At 41.8% G+C, this 23,682-nt stretch overlaps 1 protein-coding gene across 4 annotated transcripts in view; it reads right to left on the reverse strand.

The window, feature by feature from the left end:
- SORCS1 (sortilin related VPS10 domain containing receptor 1) overlaps positions 1-23,682 on the reverse strand; it is a 463,918-nt gene that overhangs the window by 96,428 nt on the left and 343,808 nt on the right. For all 4 annotated transcript variants that reach the window (XM_059661339.1, XM_059661340.1, XM_059661338.1 and 1 more), the window contains exons 7-10: positions 22,724-22,842; positions 19,961-20,050; positions 12,909-13,088; positions 4,067-4,213 (exon numbers count right to left, since the gene is read on the reverse strand). In XM_059661339.1, the coding sequence (XP_059517322.1) occupies positions 4,067-4,213; positions 12,909-13,088; positions 19,961-20,050; positions 22,724-22,842 (536 nt within the window). The remainder of the gene's footprint in view (positions 1-4,066; positions 4,214-12,908; positions 13,089-19,960; positions 20,051-22,723; positions 22,843-23,682) is intronic.

The following is a 23,682-nucleotide window of genomic DNA, read 5'->3' on the forward strand; positions in this document are numbered from 1 at the left end:
CCCCTGGGGGCTCAAGGATTTGTCACAGGCTCGACTCACATCTTGCCTCCCAGGAGCCAAATCTTGAGGCTTTGGAGGCAGGTAGACCGTGACCTGTAATACCCCATCTAATTGTGCTACCCAGTCTTCAGAGGAGAGAAATCCCAGCTGAGCCCTCCAGGCAATCAGTCTGAAAGTCCTAAAAATACAGCCATAAATTACCCTGGATGTCTTATTTCTAAAGAGTACATTTTAGCAGGAACATTCCTTTTGGGCTGTAATTCTGAACTTGCTCCACATTTCTAACAGCCCTGGGAAATCTCTCTTCTAATCACTAGGCTGTGCTTTTGGTGACACTGTCACTTTCCAAGTGCTCACAATTCAAAATCACTTCTTATCTCCAGCAGCTCCCAAGCCGAAAGAAGATTTCTAACCGTCAGGGTCTCCCGTAGCTCAAAGATTTTCTTTCCAATTTTGTGCCTTTGCCAGGTTTTATAAAATGATTTTGGTCTGTCCTCCCCACCCCCTTTGTTATTTCCCCTCCTCACCCTGCTGCCTGTTTTCTAAAACTCAGATTAAAAAGACATTAAACAACAAGGTTAATGAGGGAGGGAGGGAGGCCAAAAGACTCCTGGGCACTGTCCATCCCCATCCTACTAGCTCATCTTTACTCTGTCTTAATGAGCCTGCTGATTTTGTCACCTCTGGGGTCAAGGTGAGCCCAGGAGCTTCAGAAGGTGGCATTATAAGTCCTTTCCTGTGACTCTCAGTGGAAGGGAGGGCATCCACTAAAGTTCAATCATAAATCTCAACAACACAGTCAATGGAGCCTCTGCTTCAAACAAACACAACGCCTGCCACAGCACCTGCGTTGAGCACCTACATTACGGCAGGTCTGATTCTTGAGCTGATTCTTGGCCAAAAAGAGAGCAACAATTCCTCGACTTAGGTAGCTCACATGTTAGCAGGGGAACACGGACAATTACACGTGCTGATTTCAAAGAGTGAGAAGGCTCACGCAAGAAAAGGAGCTGGGACAAATACAACTTGAGAAAAAGTTTAAGTGTACTCTCTGAACAAAGGTAGTCAATCAAGGATCTGAATTTTAAGAAAAAGCCAGGCCCTAGCCGGTTTGGCTCAGTGGATAGAGCGTCAGCCTGCGAACTGAAGGGTCCCGGGTTCTAGTCTGGTCAAGGGCACATGCCCCGGTTGCGGGCTTGATCCCCAGTGGGGGGCATGCAGGAGGCAGTCGATCGATGATTCTCTCTCAACACTGATGTTTTTGTTTCTCTTTCTACCTTCCTCTCTGAAATATATATATATATATATATAGTATTGATTTTTTACAGAGAGGAGGGGAGAGGGACAGAGAGCCAGAAACATCAATGAGAGAGAAACATCGATCAGCTGCTTCCTGCACATCCCCAGTGGTACATGCCCTTGACCGGAATCGAACCCAGGACCCCTGAGTCCGCAGGCCAACGCTCTATCCACTAAGCCAAACTTGGGGGGGGGGGGCAATAAAAATATATTTTAAAAAATAAGGAAAAAATAGAAAGGCCAGACTAGGAAAAGGGCATTTTGAGAAAAATAATGATAAATTAACAGTCTGAGACATGAATGAGCACGGTAAGTTAATGGTAGGGGAACAGGTAAGTTCCTCCCCACCATGTTTTCTATGTAAGGAAGGAAGGGGAGAGAGGCCTAGGACCAGGCAGGAGAAGTAGCCAGAGGCCAGACCATATGGGACACCTTGGAGGGAATACTTGCTAAGGGAAAGTATTTGCATTTCATTTGACCTAACTTAGTCATAGAAGGTTTAAGTAAAAGAGAGACATGACCTGAATGTTTCAAGCACAAGTTGATCCCACTTACATAAAAATGTAGGAAAGAAAACCCTACCATAAAAGAAAGAGGTTAGTGGCTGTCTAGGGCCAGAGGTGTGGATAGTGATTGCCAAGTGGAACAAATGAATTTGAGGAGGTTATTAAAATGTTCTATCTTGATGTGGTAATGGTTACATGGGTATATAATTAGTTAAGATTCATCAAAGTACTCTCTTAGAAAGGTACTTTTTATGTATGTATGTTTTAACGCAATAAAGTTGGATTAAACACACACACACACTCACACAGGAGACTGCCAAGTAGAGACAGGAGGAGCAGTTAGGAGCCTGTCACTGTAGGGGGAGTAGAAATCATGATGGATTCTCTGAGGATGGTCTCAGCATTTATACTTTGGGGGCAGAGCAAAGACTTTCTAACACTGGGATGGGGTGGAGCAGGGAACACCTTGCCAAGTGCTTTGTGGAAGAGGCATTTCTAATGGTTCATTTATGACACCAGAGGGCCCAGGGAAGCCTCTTCATATGATGGCTAATTCTCTCATGGACATTTAATCTCCAACATGCACGAAAGGAGAGAGGACCACATTAAGGCAATGGTGCAGGCCATGCGCCTTGAGCAAAATATCAGGGTGCTCCAACTTGCCATAGTTAAACTAGGAAGGTGGCCCTGTTTTTCAAAATGCTGCTGAACTATGCCTCGCATAGAGAAGATATTCAGTAATAACTGCCCCGTTTACTGACTGTCACTGGCTTTGTGCACTCTCTGTAACAACTGGCTCCCTAGTCCCTCCGTAAGTTGCCAGTTAGAAGGATAGAAGCTCAGTGGGAGGCTGAATTGCAGCCCGCTTTCCTGATGCACAGTGACAACCATGATATCCTCTGCAACTAATAAGGTCACCCTATGGCTGCTGGCATGTTCTCGAGTAGGAGGCGACCTGCCTACAGTCACAGGAGATGAACCTGCAAAGTGACTGTTCCGACTTCATGGGACACAAAAAGCAAGCTGAGTGTAGATATTGTGAAAGTCAGAATTGTATGATGACTGTGAATACTGATTCATAATTTCTTTCTCTCTCTCTCTCCCTCTCCCTCTCTCTCTCTCCAAGCTCTTACTAAAACTAAGAGGTCTTTCCTCCAGCTTAACATACTAGTCTCTCTTTTTTGTGTGAATATAAATACAACTTCTAGATTGTTTTAAAGGCGTTAGCATTTGATTATACTTTGTTTTGAAAATAATCTCTTCTTCCCCTCCTTCTTCATTCACTCAGTATCCATTCCTGGGTGAAGTATGGGGCAGGCACCAGCATCACTGAGGGGAGTGAAATGTAACCCTATAATCTTTCATGTATTAGTCTAGTCCCTTTCAAGTAGACCTCACACTCTGTGTAGGCAACACCCATTTTTTATCCCTCTCTCAGACCCCAACATATAATCAAATTATAAATAAGTTCATGCTGATCTATTTATTCCCCAAATGTTAGATAATTAAGAGAGAGCCATACTTCAAAATAGGGGTCAGCAGACATTCTTTAAGTATTTTTAAAATAATAAATATATTAGGCGTGGTGGACCATAAAGTCCTGCTATGACTACTCAACTCAGCCACTGTAGCACACAGGCAATATATACATGAATAAGAATAAAAATTTATTTTAAAATACAAGTGGTGGGCCATATTTGCCTCAGAGACCATTGTTTGCCACTACCAACTTTATATAATGCAGCATAAATGAATGGAACATATCATAAAGAGTTCCAATTAAAATTCACATCAGTAGTTCATACCCTTGTTTGGGGCATAAACTCCTCTGAAAATATGAATAAGCATCTCCTCTAGAAAATACGACTACCAAATTTTGCATTCAGTTCATCTATTCTACAGCGGAATGTATGTGTCATTTGATCTGTAACAAGTTATCCGTAGGGAATTAAAGGTGTATCCCCCACCACAGTGGAAGCTATCAGATTCTCCCTTAAACTACAATGTGAGCTCCCCATCAGAATCCGGGGCACAACTGAACATCCTTGGAATGAGTAAGAAACTTTCTGCTTTTCTCTGATCTCTCTGTTCCATCTCAAAAGGCAGGCCAGTGACTCTTCTACATGCTGCCTTCATGCTTGTCCCTGTCCCCTTTGGTTCAGCAACTAAGCAAGGAACCCTGGAATCACCTCCCTCTGTTTGTTAACACCTATTTCCAGCCCCCACTGACTGGGACATTCTGCCCCAATATGAAGACTCACCAGTAAGCAGTGCACAGGGTCCCCCCTTAAATCCGTGTCCGGCGCCTGCAGCAAATGCCAGTCTCTGCCTTTGTTATAGGTGATGAACGTCTTCACTTGGTTGTCAATCTTCTTGTTAGCCAAGAACATCCCCTTTATCCCTGCTACCTGGGAAAAATGGACATGGCTGAAAAATACATCGATTTGAGAAGGGATGTCTTTGTTTACTTAAAAGAACAGAGGCCGACTGTTTAATTCAGCAGTGAGCACTTGTCTTGGAGGGAAGAGGGGGTGAGGATGGTAGAAGGAGGGGGTGATGATTAAGTATAATGACTCCCTGGACAGTGAGGCAGAAAGCAACAGAGCTGAGCCCCTATGGTACGGGGGGCCTAATGCAACTGTGATAGAGAATTTTTATGGCCCCTAAGGTAGGTTGGTAGTAACTTGCCGTTGCCTAGAGATAAACTTTGATGCTTTCAGTTTTGCTATTCAATAAATGATAAATGAATAGAGGCTATTTTATTTTATGTTACCCTCAGCACCCACAGTCTTAAATATTTTATTTCATTTAAATCTTGTAACAGCTCTCTTGGGTAATTATCACCTATTCTATGTTACACATGGGGAAACTGAGGCTCATCCAGGTTAAGTAACTTGCCCAAGGTCACACAGCCAAAGGAAACACTGGGTACACAGGATAGTAAGTGGCTGGGATTTCAACCCACAACTCTATGTCTTCACAGCCCATGCTCTTAAGAACTATCTAAATCATGGTGCTCTCTAGAGCTGTGGGCGATTAAAAGAGGTCAGTGAAAGCTAATGATCCAATTACTATTTTTTCCTGTAAGAGATTGCTCTACTAAGCCACCAAAATACATTGAGCAAAAGAGAACTGCTCTTAAACTTAAGGAAGTAATAATCTCCCTACATTGTTGACTAATCCCTCCTCCATGCTCATAATACTATTGTTCCCACTATAAACAGTCCTTATTAATTATTTGGCTCTGAAAATATGACTGCCTTCTCTGTTCTATAAGTTATGAAAGAGGTAACAATTGGTAAGTTGCCCAAACTGTGCTCTAACAAATCATGAAGGATGCATTATATCTTTGGGTGTTTTTGTGTTTATTAAAAACATTCATGCATATTTTACTCTGCTTGGAATTATGACAACCCAGGAAAACTGGAGGGCAGTGAGGAAAGGGTCTGCGATATGTTAAATTGTGCATTCCAAAGCTATGCACAGGTGACCTCACTTAACTCTCACAGTAAGCACATGATACAGTTATCATTACGCACATTTTGAGGATGAGGAAACAAACTGAGATTAATTGGCTTTCTGTTGCACAGACAGGGATGAAATGTATAAGCTCACGGGCATATCTGAGCCCATTTCATTTAACTCAGGCCCTTTATATTACCTTATAAAGGTTTTAGGCAGACAAGTACAACAGCATTGATCCTTGCCATGCACCAAGAAGTATGCTCAGTACTTTATACATAAAAAACTTTCAATGTTCACTGCAAACCTGCCACCACAGCTATTATACCCATTCTATGGATGGGGAAACTGAGGTATAAACAAAAATCAATTGTTTAAGATAACAGAGCTGGGGTTCACTCACACCCGGATTTTTTGACTTCCGCTGATCTTCCAACAACTACAGCTCTGAATTTGTCTGTTCAAAGAGGCTGGGTTTCAATCAGTAGAGGATCCAGGGCTTGCCTTTGCTTTTGACACATTCAAACCTCATTAGCTTGTACCTGCTGATCTGGCATCTGGGGTAATGTAGAGTTGGGCCAACTTCATACACTTTTGGAAGACAAGTGTGTTATGCAAGTAAATCTTGAAATGAGGGCCTGGTAGGAATGCTTTGAACTACTACTTAGGGCAGCAAGCCTCATTGGGGGCAATCAGCAGCAGCCAGAGCAGTTTCTTGATCCTCCACAGTATGGGAGGCCTGCACTCCAGGAGCGCTGACCTCCCAACAATGGCATGTGAATTACAAATTGCATTTAGTTATTCACTCACTATACCAGCTCCTGAAGGGTGACTCACCAGGGAAACCCACATTGATTTTGCATATGTTCCGGAGGCTGCTACATATTTCACTACAGCTAAACTGCCAGTTCTTTAAAAATTAAATTTCACAGATCAGAATTCTCACAAAGTCGCACTGGTCTTCCCTCCTCAGGGAAACCCATACATGAGAAATGGCACTGTCTTACCCATCAGACATGCTAGGAGGTGACCATAGGTACAGAGGGGATAGAAATATTGCCTCTCCCCAGAGTTTCATTGTCCATTCCCCTTCCTGCGCTGCTCCTCCTCTTTTGGTCAGAGCAGGGCTCTGTACATTTAGCAGCTGGTTCATTTGCTTAGTGGAAGTGGTGACTTTATTGGCCCCCGACTGCTTGGCATTATCAAAGGCCACTTGAGCTGAGAGCTGTGCTTTGTAACTCATCTCTGGCAGCTTGGCCTTCAGGTTTATCTTGAGGAATAAAAACCTGGCAAAGCGCAGGGAATGTGTGACAAGTGGGGATAGAGCTGGAGAGGGTCTGCTTATCTCCCTCCTGCGGCCAGGGCATTGCTCCATGGAAGTCCCATTCGAGGTGTGTTTTTATTGTTTGCTTCTTTGGACTTGTCTGCAAGTCCTGGTTTTGTTTTTAATGTAACAGGTAATAAGAATTCTGCATTGGAAGCTATAATCACAATAACAGCACCCCGGATTTCATAAGCACTTATGAAATGTTAGGCATTACACGACAGGCTTTGCAAGCATGAGCATTAATCTGCCCATGCAGTCTAAGTGGCAGAGTCAATATAATCCTCATTTTACAGAGGAGAAAACCAACATTCAGATGTGGCCAATCACTTGTCTAAAGTCATTCCCTAGAGAACCTTAGAACTGGACTCCAAGTCAGTCTGTCTAACTCTAGAACCCATACACTTCTGTACTATTTCCTCCAACTTCTCTCTCAACCCAGAGCATTCAGAGAGAAATACCACCTACGGGTATCACACTTACAGGAAGCTGTGTTTTATTCATTCAGTAGTACATTTACTCAATAGTTGCTCAGTAAATATTTTTGAGCTTCTATTTATCATGCATTCTTATAAGTACTGGGGTCATAGTACCCAGGGTGTCTAAACAATTATATATTCATTCAAGAGACCTTTTTTGAGAGTTAGAATATGCAAGGCATGGATTCTTTGGTGTTTTAACGGAAGAACCCAGTTATCCCCTTTTACTTTTCATAGTTCATACCATAGGGTCCTTCCGGTCCCAATCTTTCATATGTTGCATGTGGAGGCTAAGTTGGGAAGATTCTTGCACAGAAGCTTTTGCTCTTTTCCATCTCTGATGCTCAGATACTTCCTCCCACCCTCTCTGACTCTGACTGAAATTACAAATCCAAAGGGTCAACATGTGAAGAAAATGAAAAAGATGAATCAAAACCTGTGACAAGAAAAAGAACATATTCATGACCTTGATTTCTTTGGTCTTTGAGGATAGCATATGTTTCCGTTCTGAAGAGAAGATCCAGGAGAGACATAGTCAGCGGGAACAGGGGTGCCTCTGCCACCAGAGAACCCATTGCCAAAAAATATCTAAATGTTCTTTCCTCCCCCTGGGCCTTGATCAGACAGCACTCCTCTCCCAGGGAGACAATCACCTTCAATAATTAGATGGCACGTTCCATGTCCTGTAATAAATATGGCCTGGATGGGAAAGCCCTTTTCTTTCCCACCTCCTGTGCTGGATTGTATGAGGCAGTCTTTCCCTAAGAAATCAGGGTATTAGATATGCTTGGTGCAGACCAAGGCCCCTAGGTGACCCCATGAAGGCAGGCTGGGCCCAGGGTGAAAGCCCACCCTTCACCTCGCCCCTACACACACACACATCAGAAATGTGGCCTCCACCACCCTGGGCAAACCTGGGGCTCCAGGCTCCTGAGCAGACATCTCTTTGCCCTTGTTTACATATCTGCTGGGGCAGAGGAGGCTCCCGCCCCCCCCCCGCCACCGCCCCGCCCCCGGCCCTGTCCAACACCTGGCTGCACTGCCATGGGGAACAGGGAGTGCATGCCCATAACTATGGAGCTTTCTCTTTGAAAGAGAGGACATTCATAACGTGGAGAAGACCCCGTGTGCTTAACAAAACACACACCGTGTCTGGCATGGCACCCAGTGTGGCTCACTCATGTGCGCACGCATTCTGGGCATTCTGAATTTGCTGGCCAGGTGGCTTGACTGCCAACACAAACCTTTCCGCTTGGCTGGGTGGACTGTCATTGTCCATTAAGCCAAAGTGCTCTTCATCATCATTAATTAATATTCCCTTCCCCGAGGAGGAAGGATCTTGTCTAAAGCTGTCAGACTCCCTCTCATCATCCACACCAGATGAACACACTAGGAACCACACGTTGCAGACACGCTCGTCACAGCTCTCTTGCTCTGGTCACCATCAGGCATGCTGTCTTCTGTTAGCCATCCACATGGTACCACGGGAATGCTGTGCTCTACATGAATGACAGGATTTTAAGACACTTGTTTCTAGGCTGCTTTTACACAAACACATCACTGGACAGCACTGAGGGCCACATTATTATAACACTGAATTTAGCTACAGCTGCAGGCTCCGGTCTTGGTTCAGAAGGTAGTGAGCAGGTCTGGGACAATCATCTTCTCATTCTGTTTATGTTGGCTTTTCCCCAAACCATTTCCTTTTTCCAGTCTAATTTCTTCTACTGCTAAGTCCAATACTAGTCATCCTGCCCTTCAATGTCCTTCTATCTTACAGCTTTTACTTGGTCACAATCGAATACAATCCCAAACACTGATGTTTCCAGAGACACAAAATAGTTTATAGGTAAGAGTTTGCATACTCTAGGCTTCAGATCCTAAATCCACCACTTACTATCTTTGTAATCTTGCAGAAATGATTGTACTCTCTCTGCCTGCATTTACTTATGTGTGAAATGGGAGGAATTATAGTCCCTCATATATGAATTGAATTAAATATTCACTAATGTTTTTTTACATAGTGCTTGGCACATAATGGCATCCAAAATATTAGTTATTATTATTATTATTATGCTCTTTCATTTAAAAAAAATCAGTTTCTAGTACTCTTGCTGTGTAGCCAATGGCTCATTTTTATTGATTCTCTTGAATGGAGTCCATGTTCAATTGAATAACTCATACTGAGGGAAATGTCTGGTGTTTCCATAACTAAACCATATAATCTACCCCCACAACACTTTGTTCCCAACATTTCCCCTTCTCCTATCTCGTCACATACACATGTTCTAGTGTAGAGAGAACTACATTTGTCACAAGGGTCCAATGTGTGTGGGAATAGAATGATTAATTCCTTCTGCATTTCCCACAAAGACTCATCAACAATATGTATCCTTGATACACAGACTCGTCATACATCTACACATTATAGTTTCCCTCTGCTAAACTAGCTTAAAGAGCATACAAATACAGGACTCGCAGGTAATTGGCAGGCATGCAAAGAACACATACCAAAAGTCACCACAGTTACCCCCAATGGTGAGCAGACATGTACTAGTATTCTCTTATCACCCATCACCTCCTATGCTGCTCATCTCTGCTTCTTTTTAAATCAGCTACAGATTTTCTTACTTTTCATTTATCTCTAAGTGCTCATCATTCACTGTAAGTCTCCTGGGGAATTCATGCTGGTTGGTTCTCAGCTTCCTGCTAGCCAGAACAATCACATTGAAGGAATGTTGGTGCCAGGTTCTGTGTCAGCCAATATCCCTTCTAGCTAGGTAATCAAAAGATCTGGCACTGCCATTCTGATCACATCCATTTCAATTCAAGTTGCAGTGAACTGTCAGGCTAATAAAAGAACGATTCTTCTTCCCAGCCCCAGGATGCAGAGCACCTTTACATAATGCAGTTGCACCACTGCTCACAGTGACACTAATAAGAGCCCGCAGATCTTCTACAGATAGCCGAGAGAGACACAAGGGGAAACACAAGGAATTACCAAAGAATGGTTGCCGTGGCCAGAGGTCAACCAGTTTCTTCTTCTCATTCTGTACCCGTGGTAGTGATGTTTACATTCAGAAAACCACTTGAGCAAACAGTTTAAAATAACAGGACATTGCAAAGTCATTCCTGTCCAAACCTGTCATCTCTTCTATCATCAAGGGGCCAATTAAAATGGTGTCTATTTTTGCAGTAAACGAAATTTATGCAGAGAAATTTTTCCACATTGAGTTGAGAAGAGCGGAGGGCATAATCAGAAAGGGAAGAACTCATCCCTTGGTCATAATCAAATACAATCCCAAATACTGATGCTTCAGAAAATGTTTTTGTGGGTTTTTTTGTTTTTGTGGGTTTTTTTTGGGGGGGGGCACAAGGAGGGGGAGCCAGGACAGAGACAAGATCAGGGAATCAAGCTACTTTGACTTCAGATCAGCAAATACCACACATGGAGCAAGAGCTTTCCATTGCAAGTGCTGGATGAAAGCAAGACAACACATGGCATTTCAATGCAACACCCTTAAAGTTTAAATGTTTATAAGACATTTACAAATGAGGAAAGAAATGTAGCAATTTACACTTGTTTATAAGGAGACAACTCGTTGGTGTTAAAGAATGTCATATGGCCATGCTAATTGCAATATGGGAGAAGTAGAGATCTGAAATAGTGGAAATGTGTTAGACATTTAAACAATGTGGGCAGATTTAAAAAAAAATAGGACATCATACTGGGGCTTAAACTTATTGGAACATAATATTAATTATGCTATCTATAATTTGTTGAGTATTTTAGGCACCGTTCACAGTACTTCAAGAAGATTAACTTGTTTAATCCTCAGAGAAACCCTGTCAAGTAGGCACCCTGTTTATCTCCATATTTTCAGTAAGGAAACTGAGTAGCAGAAGTTACTGGATATGTGTCAAGAATACATATCTGTGGTATAGCTAGGATTTAAACCCAGAAAACCTGACTCCAACATTCATACTCTAAGTCACAATTTTATCCAACAGTAATTTGAAACTAAATCACCAGAAAATGTAAATGTTTTCCCAAATACATGTTTAGTTTGAGGCTGAGATTTATGATACTATATTTATCTGGGACATGAGCAGAAAAGGAAGTGGAAGAAACTGTGAATATATTAAAAAAAAGTTTGCAGAGTGTTTTTCTAAAGATATACACACACTACACTCAATGCTCGTCTACCACAATTTCCATGACAAATCCCCAGGCTCTGAATTGGGCATATAGTGTGTTATCATGCCTTTATACATACAGAGAAGTTTAACTACTAGGAGAAAATCCCTAAGAACTCCTAGCGGAGAAAGAGTATAGATAGCATTCAGAAAATTAAAATGATAAATTTGAATTTCTTCAGAGACATTGGTTTATATCCTTGACATACTTGATACGAATTTCTCCTTATAAAACCCCTTGACCTTCAGAGCTTACACTCAGCCAAACAATAGCATCATTGTGACTACACATATTTGAATCGGTTTTAGAATATTTTTCACATAGAATATAGGCATATGATTAAACGTCCCACATTCTGAATGTGTTTTTAAATGGGTCATTATAAGCCATTATAAATCATTCATAGCATAAGATAAGACTGACAAATGGCTAAAATCCATCCCAAAATAGCAGCTTTATTCTACCTAACTGTGCCTTAAATGGCAATTAGAGTATTGGTGTTTGCCATAAAAGCTAACTGATCCAACATACAGCATTTTATTTTCAATCTTGGTCATTTTGAGAAACAAAGGGCCAAAGTTCCTTTAAGGAAGCCTGGGGAACTCTGCTCTGTCCCCCTCCATCTGTCATTTAGGAAAGAAAGAGCTATTACTCTTATCTCACTCACTGTTCCTCTGAGAGGCAGGCAGTCAGCCAGTGGAGGTTATCTAGTTGGAAAGGTGTTCAAGTCCAAGGGAGTGTCTTCTGATGCAATGCGAAGGTATCCCCTCTCTTATTTTCCTCAGACAGAGATAAGGGACCACTGTCCCCTTTGCTCTACATCAGCGGTTCTCAACCTGTGGGTCGCGACCCCTTTGGGGGTTGAACGACCCTTTCAGGGGTCGCCTAAGACCATTGGAAAACACATATATAATTACATATTGTTTTTGTGATTAATCACTATGCTTTAATTATGTTCAATTTGTAACAATGAAATTGGGGGTCACCACACATGAGGAACTGTATTAAAGGGTTGTGGCATTAGGGAGATTGAGAACCACTGCTCTACATCCTGATACCCTGCTGGCCTCTCAAGACTATTTTCAAATCGCATATTCTGTGAATCTTGTTGAAATACTTCTTTTTAAATATATATATTTTTATTGATTTCAGAGAGCAAGGGAAAGGGAGAGAGAGAGAGAGAGAGAGAGAGAGAGAGAGAGAGAGAGAGAGAAACATCAATGATGACAGAGACTGCCTCCTGCATGCCCCCTACTGGGTATTGTGCCCACAACCCAGGCATGTGCCCTGACCAGGAATCGGTTGTATGCGACCTCCTGGTTCATGAGGTGATATACAACCACTGACATACAACAGCATCCAGGCTCTTGTTCAAACCCTGTAATTGCTTTACCGCTTTCCCTGATGCTCTCCAAGTCCTCTGGGGCTTCCTGGCCTGTGAACTTGGTGAACAAAAGATCCTTCCCAGAGCTGTTCTGTGGGTTGCATTACAAATGTTCTGCAACTCACTCCCTCTCCCAAATTGAATGAGGCCACATAATTTGCTCATATCAAAATGATGAAGGAAACAGCCAGTTGGGCCTTCATCAGCCAGTGCAGGCACTGGAGTGGCTCAGGACCACACGTGCCTTGTGACATACCTCATAGAGGTCGATCATGACATTGCCCTCAGGGCCTCTGCTGCTCTGGACATTCTCCAAGGCCAAGGTGAAATAGACACCCCTGGTGTCTGAGATGTAGAGGTTGTAGGTGTCGTTTTGGTTCCATTCTTGGACCGCTGCAAACACTTGATTCTCATCTGTGCTGATGACGTGCATGTCCTAAATAAAACACAGGAGAGTGAAGAAGAATTTTATAAATAAATCTGACATGCATCCAAACAGCGTAGAATCTAATGAGGAATACCGAAATAGGCACTTCGGCAACTGTAAGGGAAGGTAGAGATTTTCCTTTCACGTATTTGTGATGTAATAATTAATTAGTTAAGTGTTATTCATGTATGTCCTTTCTCTTGTATGGCGTTAGGCAGCAGTGTTATGAGAAAATAGGACAGAGAGATGCTTGGTAGCTCAGTTATGATTTGTCTCATTAGATAATTGAAGAATACTTTCTCAAATATGTATGACTTTGGAGAATCAGTAATTCTGATATATTTGCCAACTACAACATGGTTCATGCTCAGAAGGATTATATGGAGTTTATTCCTTCATAAAAATCTGGAGGATCAGAGAGAAACCTGACAAGCTCTGCACATTCCAGTGTGGTCCATGGACCAGTACGGGCATCACCTGCAAGTGTGTTAGACACACATAACTTCGAGTTTCACCTATTGAATCAAAAATCTGCATTTTAATAAGATCCATGGGTGATTAATATGCACAATAAAATTTGAGAAGCACTGCCCAAAGGTTCAGGATCCCCTGGAAGACCTTGAGGAATAATGTTCACCTGAGAAAGCAAAGCACTAATATTCATGTTAATGTGTGTTCAAGGTCTTAGCTGCTAATCTAAACCTTTACTCTTAGTTCAGCAGGAAACCTTAAGTAAAAGAAGAAAAAAAGAGAGAGAGACTGCATAATTGATGATGTTTTCATACCCTGGTAGTCCTGGAAGATAAAAAGAAGACAAAAGTAATGTGGGGGCAGTGAGAAGATGTCCCTGGGGTGGGAATTTCAATTCCTTCTTCCCCTATTCTGAACTCCAGAGAAGTGAATGTTCAGAGAAAAGCAGACACAGACCAAGGCTTGCTGTCTCCCTTAGGAGATGTCTGCCCATGTGCTGTTTGCCCAAGGTGGTAGACATTGATATAACTTTCAAAAACCAAAAATCAAAGCAAAACAACAAAATTATACATAAGCACAAAGAACAACAAGGAAAGATTCTTGGCTTTTGTGTAGCTTAGTACTCAAGTTTTCCCAGATGAACCTTCCTCTACCCTTGAAAAGCTTTAGGAGATCTGTCAATCTTCCTTGGTCAAAATTCCAGTACAGCAAAATTCTACCTACCTTCTAACCTGATTTTCTCCTTGTAATATATGCCTCTGTTCTCTCAATCAATCAACCAATCATTCAACCAATCAGCAATTCAGCTCTGACTGTGCTTTAGACATAGAGGAACAGTGACTCCCTCTTTTTCAGCCTTGATGAAAGTGAAATCAAATCAGTCCAGAAGGAAGAAGTCTTTATCTATAGGGCTTTGCATTCCTCAGGCCTAGGGTTTGGTTAAGCTTTTGTAGAATTAACCCAGAGTTGGAAGGCCAAAATAAATCCTTCCCATTGAATCAATGTTAATCAACAACAAAAACTAAATTTTGGAATAAAAGTGAGCCATTGCATGTATCTATCCAATGTCTATTTACATTTTTTCTGATCATTGTATCTCAATCTACTTTGAAAAACATCCTCATCCCTCTCAGACAAATTCCTTCTTAACCCAGTCTCTCTTGTTTTCTTTCACCCTCAGCACCAGAAGTGGGCTGGTAGGCCCAGCATTCAGAATAGCTAATTTCCCTGATGATAGCAACTTGATCAGTGTTGAATATATGACCTATGCAAAATCAATAACACATGAATCTGGAACGAAGCTGGGACTATTAGAGTGGGGGGAAAGCATCTCTTACTATTGGTTTGTAAATAGTAAGAATTTTCTAAAGTCTGGATCTGTAGAAGATGACGTCAATCCTGAAGAAAATAGTCTAGAAAGGTAGAGAAGAGAGGCCACACTCTGTGACATTCTTTGTCTTTGAATGTGGACAACGTAAAAGCCTGCCCCACCTGTAAAGTTTTGGGTTCAAGAGGACAATAGAGCAAAATTATTTTAAAAAATGGATTCTGAAATAAACTGTTTGAGTCCAAATCTGGGCTCTGTAACTTAACTATGAACTGAACGCTGTGCCTCAGGAGTTCTCATGGGCCTTCTCATGGGAGTTCAAAGCACTGAACATCTGCTCCACTTAGCAGTGGTTTTCAGATAAGCACGCTTTTACATCCCCTTTGTTGATTAAGCAAGGTCCATGTGGCCTTCCTGTTCACAGCCAACGCTAGGGTGCTCACTAACATACTCTACAAAAATTGGTTCACCCAAGGGTTTTGTTCCTTTCCAATGGAGGGAATTAGCTGTGGAAATTATGCCAGGGCCAGTCAACCATGGAGAGCAAAACCTTCTATGGCTCCCCATTTCCTATAGGATAAAGACCAGATGCCATACCCTGGTATTTAGAATCCTCAAATAACTACTCCCAATCCAAGTTCCCTTCCATGTCAGCGGGATACACTGTCATCCCTCCATTCAAGTTAAGGTACATCGGCAAGAGCCTGGCCCCTACAAAACTCATTCCTGTGCCTTTGGAGTCAAAGTGAAACTCTGAAGTCTGGGTCACAAGAGAAATCTCATTAAATAATTCCAGGGGCTACAGTACATCCTCTAAACTATGCCACACACTTGAACCTTTAGTTTTTGGATGTTGAACTGAAAACGTAGACACATAAAGTGTTTCTGTCACTCAGAGTACTAGTCATATAACCACAGCAGATAATAATAGCAGATTAAAGTGGCCACCTCTGGATAAGGACCAAGATGAGGTGTCCTTCTCTCCATATAATCTAATTACATACACTGAACAATTTAAGAAATATATGTTTTTATTGACTTCAGAGAGAGGAAGCTAAAGGAAGAGAGATAGAGAGAAACATCAATGTGAGAGAGAAACATTGACTGATTGCCTCGTGTACACACCCTGACTAGGGAACGAACCCACAACCTAGGTATATGTACTGACCGGGATTTGAACAGGTGACCTTTCAGTGCATGGGGTGATGCTCAACCAACTGAACCGCACTGGCCAGAACCTTTGAATTTTTTTTTAAATGAAGTTGGTCTTAAATATTTTAATTGGAAGATTTGACATATTTAAATGACATCTTCATTATTTCTTCTTACCTACATCCACCTCCTCTATCAGGAAAACATGCTCTTTCGCTCTTTCTCCCAGGTAGCATGTTATGTTGAATGCTTTTCCTGAGCCACAGAATTACAGACCTAGAAGTGATCCTTGAGATCTTCTACTACAGTCTTTCCCAAAGTCTGTTCCATAGGAAAGTGGCATTGTTAGATTTTTAATAGATTAAAAAATAGGTCCTTTGGTAAAATGGTTTGATTTATGCTGAATTACTAGTATATAAGTTTCTTGTTAACAAGATGTCCTAGACCTAGAGCCTTCAACATACCAGCTAGCTACTGTTACTCTCTGGTCAAGGAACAAAGAATAGATTTTATTTCTTTTTTTTTTTTTAATGTATTTGGTCATAGAATTAAATTTTCATGAATCATCTCTAAGGACATTTTATTCTGAGTATCACATGTGAGAACATATGGTTGTGAGTCCAAACTCCTTATTTTAAAAAATGTAAGAAAGAACACAAACAAAAACAGGGAAAGAGAAATCGGTAAACCAGCCAGGTTTCAAAGCAGGGTAGTGGCAGATGTAGGTCTGGAATTCTGTTCTTCTGCTGTGAATCAAACAGCCTTTGCACAACCCAGACCCCAGTTTGCATCGATCTTCGACCACACAGACAACTAGATCCATACTAATAATAATATTACCTTGCTTTTATAGAGTATCTGTCCTCCGAAATGCTCAGAGCACTCTCATATGTATTGCCTCATTTATCTCACTTGAGTAGCTCAGAATGAGCTCCAAGTAAGTTAAGGGAAGGAAACTGTCGCTATCTCTCCCTGTCTGGTGAGACTCATGCTCTTCATGGTGACAGCGATATCAGACTCCCCCCACCCCCCTCTCTGGTCATCTTTACCATTATATTAAACCTGTGTGCGTGTGTGTGTTTTTGACACAGCTCTGCATAACCATGGTGTTTCAGGAGCTGACGCAATGGCAGTGGATGATAATTTGAGCACAAAAGTGCTGGTTTGTCTCAATTGCTTTGGGGGACACGAAGCTTTGTTCATTTCCAGCCACAGCAGCCCCGGCTTTGATAGAGGGCCGTGAAATATTCGCACCGTCACTGCGGATCACTCCACGAAGCGGGCTCTTTGAAGGGGTAATGGGACTGTAATGAGGCATCTCATTGCCTTAAATAGTACACACCCACTTGGACCAAAGAATACATTCATTTGCTATACGGGGACGAGCTGAATGAATCACTACCCTCAAATGAATCATTACCCTCTACCCTCAGAGCTCAGGCCAGGCTGAGTAATGGGACAGGCTCATGTGGGAGAACAGGGGGAGGAGACAGATAGCCGATTCAGGTGTAAAGTCAAACTTGTCCTTCTAGATTGGTTCCATGCCACCGGGGGCAACTGCCACCAGTGATCTGCGTGACGGCTCTGAACGAGAAATGCAAGGAGTGTGTTTCCTCACATTCTCCAATAGGTGCAAGGATGTTTCTTTGACTTTAAACTACCATTTCTGGGGTTCCTCAGGTCAATGGGAATATTTTTCTTGATGTTCTCAGCTGATCAAAATTGGGGGAGGGGGGAAATACTACTATCTTCCAATAATAGAATACATTAATTTATCCCAAGAAAAGAAAGGTATAATACAAAGTATGCTAGTTTGGGAGTCTGGAGACTTAAGCTCTAGCCTCAATGCTGCTTCAAATAGAATTTCGTTTGGCTGAGACTTATTCCACTTAAAAAAATGTATTTCTAACAGTAAGCATGAGATGAGTGACTTGAATCTGCTATTTACTAATTTCATCTCAATTCCCTCATGCATTTTGAACAAGAGTATCTCATTGCATTGAGTATAATTCTCCCCTTTAAAGGTGTTAAATCTTGTAAGCCAACTGCTTTAGTTGCTGGTCAATCAAAGAAACAGCAATTGATTTCCATGCTCAAGAGACAGGAAAATCAGGTCCGTTGGACTTAGTGAGGTACCATGTTCACCTCTCTCAAGGGCCTTTCTAGGATATTAGCAAGGGCAATTTTAAGAACACCCGCCCTAACCGGTTTGGCTCAGTGGATAGAGCGTCGGCCTGCGGACTGAAAGGTCCCAGGTTCGATTCCGGCCAAGGGCATGTACCTGGGTTGCAGGCACATCCCCAGTTGGGGGTGTGCAGGAGGCAGCTGATCGATGTTTCTCTCTCATCGATGTTTCTAACTCTCTATCCGTCCCCTCCCTCTCTGTTAAAAATCAATAAAATATATATTTTAAAAAAAGAACACTCAGTTTCCCTTTACATACTGACTTTACCCAATTCTCATCTAGGCACACCCCAAAGCTGTAAGCTCTTGTCTCTTTGGTAACAATTTTAAGCCAAATCAAGATCAAGGAGGATTTAAATGTACACAGGTAGAGACATATAGTTAGTTCTGGGCAATTACCACTGTCATGAATCTCTTAGCAGCTGAACATAATAACTACTAACATGAATATAGTTCTTGGCAGTTAATAGCGCAATTTAATGTGTATTATTATCTCTAATGGGCTGAGGCTTACAGCTCACCTTTCATGGTGCTAGGGGTAAGGACAGAGTGATGGCCAGAAGGAAGAATTCTTCCTGGAGAAGCCAGAGCAACTAGCTACCATTGGCTCTCCTAGAAGAGGAGCTCTGCAATGCCCTTGTGTTATATCTGTCACCTGATTTCCTGGGCAGCATACTGGTGTTAGGTCAGACAAGCATACTACAAAGTTATGGATTAAAAATACTAGAGTCATAAAAACTCCATCAAAAGTAAGTGCTTTATGTACTTTGTTCAACCCAAAGGTTTCAAAGTTGAGCTGTAACTATACTTACACAGTCTCTGTCTTATAGCCACACACCTCTGTTGCTCTAAAATCAAGGTCCAATGCATTAACAATTTATGGCCACTTTTAGTACACACAATGGCAGCAAGACCACAGGTCTGAAACTTTGAGCTCCCAAGTCAGCTTGACCTCCACTAGGTGGTGCTCCATATTAACGCAGTGCCTCAGAGTGTGTGGAAAGAGCCAGGGACTTGCACAGATGAGGGTCTCTAACTCTTATCAGCCACTGTTTAGAAAGGCATCTGTCTTTGGGCAAGTCTGAAAAATTAGCTGTGACTCAGAACTCTAAAGACAACCTGTCTCAAGTTCCATTGAAAGAGAAAGCAAAGGTTGGATACCATATAGGTGTGTCGCCTCTCAGTAATTAATAAGAAAAAAAAATTGAGATGGAAACATATCATACCCATTGCACTGAAACACTGTGTATCCCAAGTGTATTTTCTGTCTTGCTAGAAAACCAATACCTACTGCTTGAAAATCTTTACTATTGAAAAGCAAAAGCAAATCAGTTATCAATTTATTTATTCAGATGCTCCTATAGGATGAGAGAGAGGCATGGAGAAAGAGAAAGGGAGAGGGAGAGAGAGGGAGGAAGAGAGAGAGAGAGAGAGAGAGAGAGAGAGAGAGAGAGAGAGAGAGAGAGAGATGGAGTGTGTGTGTGGGTGTGTTGTGTGTGTGTGTGTGAGAGAGAGAGAGAGAGAGAGAGAGAGAGAGAGAGAGAGAGAGAGAGAATATGCTGAGAAAGGATAGTGATAAGATTGGCGAAAAAAAAAATAGTGACGCCAAATGAACTTGAGAAACAGAGATGGTAGATGAAAATAAATACATGACAATGAGAGATGGAAAGATGCTTGGGAAAGAGGGAGGCTGCAGGACTATGGGAATCAGAGGAAACACTAAAATGAAAAACAATTCAGGTCATACCTTGGGCAGAGCGTACTTGGGCAGCTTCATCTGGGCAAACGCATTCCTTCGGTAGGACACGTAGTAATGCGGCCGTCCTCCCGACGTCAGCTGGACCAGAAACACACAGTTGTAAGAGGAGCTACTGTAACAGTTACAGGCCCTGGAAGAACAGCCACTAAACAAAAGGAGGTCGCTGCCAACACATCAGTGTGAATGACTACCGTGGACAAGTGTCAGGAATTGGCTTTCAGTTCAAAAACGACTTAAACAGTGCATGTGAGTTGGTCAGATGCCCAGATGGAACCCACTGTACAAAAATACAATTCTTCAATTTGCACTGTGGCTCAGAAGCCAGGAAACATTGTCAGTGATTATGAACTTTCAAAGATACAAGCCTCGAGGGATATTGGATCCATGTCCATGAGCAGCCCAGCTATCTAGCCCCAAGACTATGGCCATGCAGACAGGTCCCCAGTCCTATCAGAAGGAAGCGGTCCAGGTCCCACATCTCTGGGCACTGATTCCAGTGTGTGGCTGTGACATTGATGGCTGTGAGCATGTCCAACACACAGCAGGGCTGACCCGTTAGGTGGTTCAGAGAGCTCTGTCTCTGAGAATTGATTCTGAGCAACCTTCCCCAAGTTTGTCCAGCACACAGAGTCCAATGAACCCCATGAGTGTGAGGGAGGGTGAGTAGGGTGTGTTGTCTACCCCAGCATGAGCACCATTCAGTGCAGAGTATTAAGGGTGCCACTGCCAATCTCTCTCTCCGTTGTCACTCCTTTCCCCCCAGCTTTATTGAGATATTATTGACATATACCAGAAATTTTCAACCAGTATTCCCACCACATTTTAAAAATATGCAATACCTGACTATTTAGTCAGGGGCACTGACCTTTTTTCCCTTAGATTTTCAAGTTAAAAAATGACAACAGCCAACACAACAGTAACTATCTGCTGTGAATGAGTCATAATTTTACCTAATTTTTATCAGGTCCGCAAAAAATATATTTTGTGTGTCTCAGAATGAAAAAGGTTGAAAATCGCTGACACATATAAGAGTGACGTGTAAAATGTGATGATTTGACACATATATATTGTACAGAATAATTACCACAAATAAGGTTAGTTAATACCTCCATGCCTTCACTTAAGTAAGATTATTGTATGTATGTATGGATACCATTTAAGCTCTTAACAACTTTCAAGTGTCTAATACAGTATCATTATGTATAGTCACTACGCTCTATATTAGATCCCAGAACTTAGTCATCTTATAGTTGGAAGTTTGTATCCTTGACCAACATCTCCCCATTTCCCTACTTCCTAGACCCTGGAAACCACTAATCTACTCTATTTTTGAGTTCCTATAGCCACTCTTAACCCATATAAGCCTCTGGAGTTTGAATGTCAACTGGAGTTTGCATATTCAGAATGCCAACATATGCTTTGGGTGGCTGTTCACCAGACACATAAAAAAATAAGTAAAATACCCATCAATATGTGGCCAGATCACCTACTCCCCCCAGTGATGAGTTGAAGGGTCACGTTCACAGTGGCATGGGTAGAAAAATAAGAAACACTCTAAATGCAGAACTGATTCCCATATGTAAGTCATATATGTAGATTATAAATGGTTATTAGAAAACAGAAAAAAAAAGTTCCAGGAAGTAACCCTGATAGAGAAATAATTTAGAGAGAGAACCAATGTGTGTAACCATTTCAACGTCACTTGATAATTGATACTGAAGTTATCAGAGTACTCATTACTCATTTTCCTGAAGAAAAAGAAAATGTGTGTGTGTGTGTGTGTGTGTGTGTGTAATCATTTGTGAAACATTTTTAAAGTACATAGGCTGATGTTAGGTATTTTGAACATTTATTTGCTTCCTTAAATCATTGGATTAAATATTCTAAATTATGGTTTCTTTCTCAAATATAATAGTGTGGATCAAGCTTAGTGAAATCATAAGTATTTGTGTGTGTAGGTATAAATATATATGTATATATAGAGAGATTATACACACACACACAGACACACACACACACACACACACACACACACACACACTAGTTAACAATTATACCTTTACCATTTTTAACATGGAAAGAAAGAACTGAATTTTTCACAGCATTGTCCAAATAAGCCTAAGATGTTCCTTAAAAGCTGATAAGAAGTGAAGCATACTTGCTTCCTGTCTCTTCTAAACACTCATGAAACCTCAGCTACTCAAGCTGTTTCCATTCTCTGAGGAGGTGCCAAGCCTGTCTGAATATATCTCATCTAAATTCGCTCCATCCTAATCACAGTCAGGGCACGGCAATAATGGCTGATTACTACCACCTTTTCTCTGCTCCCACCACCTCCAGCCACCCCACTGCTTCCTCTTCCTAGCTGCCTCTCTATTTTTAAACTGGATATTGGGGAGGAGGCTGATGGGCTGGCCGTTCTCCTGGTAGGAAGAGATGGACATTTCTGCTCAGCCCCGCTGATGGCTGCTGGCTACTGGGAGCTCCTCAGAATGCAGATGAGAGGGATGAACAGCACTCTGCGCTGTGCCTCCCTGACCCCTGACCTGGGCTGATAAGGTCCTCCACACACTGCCCAAAGGAACTCATTAATATTCTGTTAGTAGAGGAGATCTGATGCTTGGTAATGATCCTTTTGTTGAAAAGATAATGTTTTTTGTTCTTTTTCCGGAAGCAGGCAAGCGGGGCTGCATTAGGGACAGAAAAAGAAAAAGGTCTTTGAGACAATCAGTAGAAGTGGATCTTTCCCACCTGAACAAACACGTAATCATCCTGCACAATCAAGGAGTCCGGGTCAATGTAGCCCGGGAAAGGTCTATTTCTGTTGGCCTCGGTGCAGTTCTGCATGCGGCAAGTCAGGTATTGCGAATCTGGAAAAAAACAACAACAGGGGAGGGTGATATGCACACAGAGAATTAGTCTGAGTGTATATTTTCTATTTCCCTTGCTACCTCCAAGTATTTAAATAAACCTCATATTCTCTGTTAACCACATTATTGTTGTCATAATCATTGTTATCATCGCTGTCATTACGATTTTACTCACTTGCTATCAACCCACTACGCTGTTTCCCAGTGCCTATGCCATCCTAAACACTAAATTCTCCTTAATTCATTTCTTTCCCGTTTAAACCAAATGAAAGTATTTTCAAAAACTGGCAATAATACTTGAGCTTTCTTTTTATTTTACTGATTTTAGAGAGAAGAAGGGAGAGGATGAGAGAGATTGAAACATCAATGAAAGAAAAGGAATCATTGATTGGTTGCCTCCTACAAGACCCCTACAATAAGGGATCAAAGCCCACAAACCCAGCATGTGCCTCGTCCAGAATCAAATGGCAACCTTCCAGTTCAAGGGTCAATGCTCAACCGCTGAACAACACTGGCCGAGCAATACTTGTGCTTTCATAGTATATTTTCTCACTAGGCTTCACTGCCACACTTTGACTGATTAACAAACAGGGAAATACACACCTATATATGCAGTCATCCATCATCTCACGCTAGAAGTGCTGCTGTCATAAATAAGAGGCTCTATGTCAAGATAAAGGTTTTCCTTCTACTACTAATTGGAAGTGAAACAGAATACAGAAGGGATTCCTGAGTCAAAAACTTTGTTCTCATCTTATAGATGAATTAATTAAGACCTCAATGTCCATCTAAGTCTCTAAGCAAGATGATAAACATATAATAACTCATAATTTTGAACTC

This window comes from Myotis daubentonii, chromosome 13 (genome assembly GCF_963259705.1).
Source record: "Myotis daubentonii chromosome 13, mMyoDau2.1, whole genome shotgun sequence".
NCBI classification, from domain to species: domain Eukaryota; kingdom Metazoa; phylum Chordata; class Mammalia; order Chiroptera; family Vespertilionidae; genus Myotis; species Myotis daubentonii.